The 7,770-nt window shown below is 39.2% G+C and overlaps 1 protein-coding gene across 1 annotated transcript in view; it reads right to left on the bottom strand.

The window, feature by feature from the left end:
* Positions 1 to 5,601, bottom strand: part of LOC112112779 (receptor-interacting serine/threonine-protein kinase 4) — a 36,682-nt gene extending 31,081 nt beyond the window's left edge. The window contains exon 1 of the mRNA XM_026651188.1: positions 5,342 to 5,601. Coding sequence (XP_026506973.1) covers positions 5,342 to 5,523 — 182 coding nt within the window. The 5' untranslated portion in view covers positions 5,524 to 5,601. The remainder of the gene's footprint in view (positions 1 to 5,341) is intronic.
* Positions 5,602 to 7,770: the final 2,169 nt, after the last annotated feature.

The following is a 7,770-nucleotide window of genomic DNA, read 5'->3' as shown; positions in this document are numbered from 1 at the left end:
CACTACGTTACATATTGCACCTGCAAAGTCATAAGTTATGCTGTCATCCACAGCAACAATTTTTATATACAGGAGAATAAGAGTCCTTGATACTTATTATAATAAGCCTGATGCCTATACCAAAGGAATTCTGTAAGAGCTATGGCAGTCAGCCTCAAGCGGAGGGGGGGACAGCTCTCAGCCCTACTGAAATTGCTCTATATTTTTAAAGATCTAACCTGCGTCCCTTCTTCTGAAGTCAAAGTGATTGACTTCTCCCCATGGGAGTTCCCCCCACCCACCCAAGACCAGGGCTGGATCTTTAACATGCAAAGAGTTAGTATGCAAGCATTCCACAAGGACCCCCACTTTCCTAGTCACATGCTTAAAATACCTACACAAAAAAAGGGAGGGACAGTTGAAGCATCTCAGAGATAGAGGGGAGGAAGCAACGATAAGAAGCCTGCTCTGGATGTTGAAGAGTTAGACCAGTGGTTCTCAACCAAGGGTACACATACCCCTGAGGGTACGCAGAGATCTTCCAAGGGGTACATCAACTCATCTAGATATTTGCCTAGTTTACAATAGGCTACATGAAAAGCACTAATGAAGTCAGTACAAACAAATTTAATTCAGACAAAATGAGAAGGTAAGCAATTTGTCAGGAATAGTGTGCTGTGACACTTGTATTTTTAGGTTTGATTTGTAAACAAGGGGTTTTTAAGTGAGGTGAAACTTGGGGGTACACAAGACAAATCAGACTCCTGAAAGGGGCACAGTGGTCTGGAAAGGTTGAGAGCCACTGAGTTAGGACATTTAAAAGGCTGAGCCACAGGAGTGGACATTACCAGTCGAGATCAGTCAGTTTCCCTGTTCTACAATATCTATTGTTTCAAAAATACTGGTACTCATCCCACAAGCACACTCGAACCTTGCAAGTTAGCAATAGTGACCAAGAGACCAACTAAGCATTACTAAATAGCAATGTTGCCAACTCATGATTTTATTTGCATCTCATGATTTGTTTCTTCTTAAAGTCCTAGCTCAGTGGCTCTCAAACTTTTGTACTGGTGACCCGTTTCACATAGCAAGTCTCCGAGTGTGACCCCCCCCATATAAATTAAAAACATATTTAACACCATTATAAATGTTGGAGGCAAAGCAGGGTTTGGGATGGAGGTTGACAGCTCGTGACCCCCCCATGTAATAACCTTGTGACCCTCTGAGGGGCCCCGACCCGCACTTTGAGAACCCCTGTCCTAGCTTCTGCAGTCATGTGATTATTAGGGCTGTAGATTAATCACAGTTAACTCAAAAAAATGAATTGCGATTAATCAGTTTGAATCGTAGAATACAAATTGAAATTAAATATTTTGAATGTTTTTCTACATTTTCATATATATTGTATTGTGTTGCAATTGAAATCAAAGTGTATATTATTTTTATTACAAATATCTGCATTGTAAAAATGATAAATAGTATTTTTCAGTTCACCTCATACAAGTACTGTAGTGCAGTCTCTTTGTTGTGAAAGTGCAACTTACAAATGTAGATTTTTTGGGGGTTACATAACTGCATTCAAAAACAAAACAATGTAAAACTTCAGAGCCTACAAGTCCACTCAGTCCTACTTTTTGTTCATCCAATTGCCAAGACAAACAAGTTTGTTTACATTTACAGAAGATAATGCTGTCCTCTTCTTATTTACAATATCACCAGAAAGTGAGAACAGGCATTTGCATGGCACTTTTGTAGCTGGAATTGCTAGGTATTTACACGCCAGATATGCTAAACATCCGTATGCTCCTTCACCATTCTAGAGGACATGCTTATGTGTTAATTAAATTTGTGATTGAACTCCTGGGAGGAGAATTATATGTCTCCTGTTCTGTTTTACCCACATTCTGCCATATATTTCATGTTATAGCAGTCTCAGATGATGACTCAGCACATGCTGTTCATTTTAAAGGACACTTTCACTGCAGATTTGACAAAATGCAAAGAATGTGAGATTTCTAAAAATAGCTACAGCACTCGACCCAAGGTTTAAGAATCTGAAGTGCCTTCCAAAATCTGAGAGGGATGAGGTGTGGAGCATGTTTTCAGAAGTCTTAAAAGAGCAGCATTCCTATGCGGAAACTACAGAACCTGAACCACCAAAAAAAGAAAAAAAAAATAAAAAAAATCAACCTTCTGCTGGTGGCATCTGACTCAGATAATGAAAAATGAACATACGTCCGTCCGCACTGCTTTGGATTCTTATCAAGCTGAACCCGTCACCAGCACACATCAATATCCCCTGGAATGGTGGTTTAAGCATGAAGGGACATATGAATCTTTAGTGCATCTGGCACGTAAATATCTTGCTACGCCGGCTACAACAGTGCCATGCAAACGCCTCTTCTCACTTTCAAGTGACATTGTAAACAAGAAACAAGCAGCATTATCTCCTGCAAATGTAAATAAACTTGTTTGTCTGAGCCATTGGCTGAACAGGAAGCAGGACTGAGTGGACTTGCATGTTCTAAAATTTTAGATTTTATTTTTGAATGCAGGGTTTTTTGTACATAATTCTACATTTGTAAGTTCAACTTTCATGCTAAAGAGATTGCGCTACAGTACTTAATATTTTTCAATTCACCCAATATATTTCCTTTGTTTTATTACAGTGCAAATACTTGTAATCAAAAATATGAAGTGAGCACTATATACTTTGTATTCTGTGTTGTAATTGAAATCAATATTTGAAAATGTAGAAAACATCCAAAAATATTTAAATAAATTGTATTCTATTAACAGTGCAATTAATCATGTGATTAATCACATTTAATTTTTTTAATTGCTTGACAGCCCTAGTGATTATAGGAGAATCCCCACTTCATTTAAAAAAAAAAAAGTTTTGAAACCTCATTATGAAGAATAGCTTGAGTGACATGACATGAATTTAAGGGCTCCATGACCAAAACAAAGCACACCTTTATCTCCCCCCCCCCCCCATGATTTTTAAGCTAATCACATGATATTTTGGTGTCTGACTCAGGATTTCTGTATGCACTACAGCTGTAGCTGTGTCTGTCCCAGGATATTAGACAGACAAGGTGGGTGAGGTAATAGTTGGTCCAATAAAAGATATTACCTCACCCACCTTGTCTGAGGATTTCTGAACATTTGAGGGTGACAATAATGCAAGTTACTAAAGTTTTCTGCAGTACATTTTCAGAGTAATGAAGTCTTTGTAATGAAAACCTACTACAGCACTTTACTAATTCACACCTCACTCAACAGTAAAGTTCTTCTACTGCACTTCCCCCATCCTCCCCCCCATAAACAGTGTTCTCAAAGAGGGTGGGGAAGATTTCAAAAAGTGACCGGCGATTTTGGAGGGCTTAACTTATGACTTTAAGGACCATGATTTTCAGACAACTCCGAGCACCAGTGACCAAAAATGTGGCCCTGTTAAAATATCTGAAGTTGGGCACCTAAGATTTTTGCCCAGCTATCTACAAAAGCAATCAACATAAGGGTGGGTAGCTCATACTAACATATTTGACTCAAGCAACTCAGTAATGACACACCAACCCTTTCCTACTGCACTACTAAGTGGTATGAAAGTTACCACAGATCTATAGAACCCTTTTTTGTAACAAGATAGGACCAGGGTAGATTTTGAAGCAATTTTAAAAACCTGCACATCCTTCCCCAGCAGACTGTGAATAATGAATATGAACAGCTACCAAATGGCCCTTGAGTGTAAGGCTAAAATCCTGCAAACGCTTATGGGCAGAGAAGCGCCTACAGGATATGGACTCGTAAGTCCCCATTCCCCACACACAGCTGTCCAAACGGGACCTCTTTCTGAATCCCAGGCCTTTTCCTCCAGCACAGACAACTCCTTCCTGCCAAAGCCACCCCATCCCCACCTCTCTCCTTACAGCTCTCAAGTGCCCTGCTGAAGGGGCAGGCAAGTACTGTACATCACTGCATGCGAACATAAGCTTTTTCGTTTTATCATCTGTTGTTCTCGGCAAAACATTTTGCTTATTAAAGCAAATTGGACTTCCCTATTAGAGAATACGGTTGCAATTTAACTACAATATTTGCACTCTTGCCTCGCCCTGACGACTCTGTAAAGCTGTTAACCTAGGAAAATAATCACTAAACATGCACAGCAGAAGCATTATACCAAGAACTTAATGCAACAAATAAATAAGAAGAAATCCACAGGTAACAGGAGGGTGTGGAATTCTCTTGCCAATCACTTTCCGTTGCCAATAACCAGACATTTCATCTGAGATCGTAAAATGGAAATCTTGTCAGTTAACAGAAAGGAGTTAGCTAGCTTCAGGTACTACACTTGCTCCTACAAGCCCTGGCAATTTGTGATTTTATAGTCATTTTTCTGTTTTACGCCGGGTTTTTTTCTCCACTCTTGCTGCATTGAAGTCACACACAAACAGGAGAAATTGACCGGAAACAGTGGAATTGAACTATGTATGAAGGGCTTTGCAAATACACAGAGCAAACAAACTCAAAAGAGAGGTTAGAAGGAAAATATTTCTCTCTTTCAATCCCAGCGATCTTGGGTGTTACTTTTAACAACAGCAGAAAGATTTAGACGGAAGTGTGAATTGGAAGTTGGCTGTCCCCCCCCCCCCCTTTAAATGGAAGTAATTGCACACACTTTTTTGTAGCCTGGCATGTCAAAAATCTCAAACTAAACATTTCAGCAGACGAGTCACTTTGCGAGTGTCAGTGCAAAAGAGCTGCACTGATCAACTGGCTTCATTTGCTTCCAAATCAAAACGGGCGGAAAAAAAACCCCAATCATGTTCTACTCCCTTACCATCTTTAGCCTAGAGCTCCAGGTGCAACAGTCTCAATCAAAAAGCATTTCAGTTTTTAAATGCATTGGTGAAATGAAGAACGTTCTTCAGAACAACACGAGCCCCAAAATTGTAATTAAAAAGCCCTTCTGGATTTTTGCATAGTCCAACGGCCATACGATGAATTGCAACGTCTGTAACTCTTAGCTTCTGTAGAGACTATATTGCAATAAGGAAAAAATGAAACTCGATGCATAATTTTTTTTTTAAAAAGTCACATTTAAGAGACCGGCAGATAAATAGGTTATTCTACCTTGTTTTTGGCTAAAATAATACCAGCCCTTTTTCCATTAGTCATCGCAAATGCTCACTTACTAGAAGTAAGCCTTTTATTTGAGAGAGAATGTTTAGGGCTTTTCAGCTGTCAGCTAGAACTCTAGCTGCCAATTTCACAGAGACGCTTCATCCCGTGCACTTGTGCATACACATTTAATACGAAAGCATGAACAGTACACATTGTAATTGGGACAGGCACTTACTTTTCATCCACATGAAGGCTTGGGGAGCACTTGATTGCTAGCCATGTTTTCCAGTGTATATGTCGCACTTTGTAAACCTGCCCAAATCCACCCGAACCAATCTTCTCCCAACTAACAAATTCACTAGAATCGAATGTTTTCAGCAGCCCCATTTCCCAATGGGAACTGCTTTCCTTTTCCATGGTGTCCTCTTATTCCTCCCAGGGTGATTTCTCCAGCCACTTGAGAATTTCTGACAGACTACTTCCCTCTCTCCTAATCCCCACTTGTTTGCTGCTCTGCCTTTCCCTACCCAGGTGACTAAGGTGTATTCATTAACCAAACAATTACATCACTTCCTGAGTTCACTTCTTGCAGCTGTGCTATCTATGTAATCTGAGCAGACACAACAGTTCCAATCAGACAAGCCATTCCAAATGTGGGTGTAGTTAGGAGTCTTTACTGGACGAAGGTTGTAAAACTGTTCTGGAAAAAGTGAATTTACAGCTACCATTTTGTATTTGCTTTATCTGTCTTATTTATAGACAAACATCCCTACATTTCCCTGGAGCACGAAGCAACTTTTTTTTCCTCATTACCCCATCCCTAAAAACAAAACAATACTGAATAGCCACCTCAATCTTAACTCATCAGCATAGTTCCAAGGGCAATTTATAACTGTTATATTATTTCCCCCACTCACTTAATAGAAAACTGCATGCAGAATGCATGTGTGCCATCATCTGAAACCAAGAGTATATTAAATATGAAAAATGTAACTTCTTCCTCCTTCGATTTCAAAACTCCTTATCCCCCCCCATAACAATATCAGTTTAAAAAGAAGGTTCTGATCCTGCAGAGTCTTACACGTTTGCTTAACTTTATGCACTTGAGTAATCCCATTGATTTAAACAGGATTACTCATGTTTAAAGGTAAGCAGCTGTGTTAGTCTTTGCAGCATCAGGGCCAGATATATTAAACAAAACAGATTTCTTTGCCTAAATTACATACCTTACGCTATTAAAACTTAATAAAACTAGTTCAATGTTCACTCTTTATGCTGCATGTTTCAATGAAAATGTACTTGTCAATTTTGTGGGTTTTTTATAGCCATTTTCTAGAACATTTCACTTCCCAGTTCTCAGGCAAGAGCACAATGTTGAAGTGTTTGGTTTGCAGATATTGCAAGGAATAGATTTTCTCCCCACAGATTTTATGGCCGGAAAGGACCATTGTGGTCATCTAGTCTGACCTATTGCATAACACAGTCATTGTTGCCAACTTTAGTGATTTTATTGCAAATCACACAATATTTGCTGTTTCATCTTATCTTAAAGCCACAGCTCCTGTAGTCAGGTGGTTATATGAGAACCTCAGGCTTCATTTTTTAAAATAAGTTGAGTTTGTAACCCTCTTGGTCCTGGAGAAAAGTTTGTAAATGTGAGCCCTAAACACTCAAAAACCAGAAGGAAATAAAAAGAACCCAATATTTTTAAATCTCCTTATTGTTAAGCCAATCATGATTTGGGGAGTCTGACACATTATTTTTTTAATAATTCGGGTTAGTAGTATTGTAACAGAGCATACAATGTCACCCAGGAAATTTTGTTCAGCCCTGATTCTGCAAAACTCTCCATGAGGTATCCATTCGTGAACAATAATTTGTTGGATTAAGTGTTTTAACATTTTTCAGCTTGACATATTTTTTTAATCTTATTTAACTGGTCTTAGGTTTCATTAAAGCTTATTTTTAAAAAGTGTCAATTCTGGCCAAATTTGATCTGCCAATGTCAGGTGAGAACGTTTAATGTTTTAAACTTCTTATTGCCAAGTACAATTTAGCCAAATTATATTGTAGATACTCTATCATTATAAAATATCTCATCTATCACTTACCAAAACAGAACAGTTGTCATTGGTATGTCTGCGTATACATTTCCTACGACCAACCCCGTCATTTTAATAAAATTGTGGGTTTGGTTCAGCTGAGTTCTGACAAAAATAAATTTAGATGCACACAAAAATATAACGTTTTAATCATAATGGGACAAATCCTGAAGTTGTTGCTCATGACCTGATCCTGCAAAGACTCTGAGGAGCACCATTGACTTCAACAAGCATAAAGTTAAGTCCTTTTCTGATTAATTGAAGTCAATGGAAGTTTTGCCTGAGTACTAAAACTGGGAACCAGACAGTAGCTGTCTCCTCTGAGTGCAGTCAAAGGGGTGGGGTGCTAGGTGCCCCAACAGCCCCCATGGTGGAGCCAATCACTCAGGCCAGGTCTGCACCACAAACTTACACCAGTATAACTATGTCACTCTGGGTATGACAAATCCACCCCCCTGAGTGACAGTTATACCAACCTAACCCACCGTGTAGACAGGGTTACGTCAACAGGAGAAGCTCGCCCATCGGCGTATGAGCATCTCTTCACTAGAGTGCTACAGTG

The sequence above is a fragment of the Terrapene carolina genome, unplaced genomic scaffold, assembly GCF_002925995.2.
Source record: "Terrapene carolina triunguis isolate 2854851 unplaced genomic scaffold, T_m_triunguis-2.0 Scaffold30, whole genome shotgun sequence".
NCBI classification, from domain to species: domain Eukaryota; kingdom Metazoa; phylum Chordata; order Testudines; family Emydidae; genus Terrapene; species Terrapene triunguis.
Note: the sequence above shows the minus strand (reverse complement) of the source record. Positions and strands in the feature narration are given on the sequence as shown.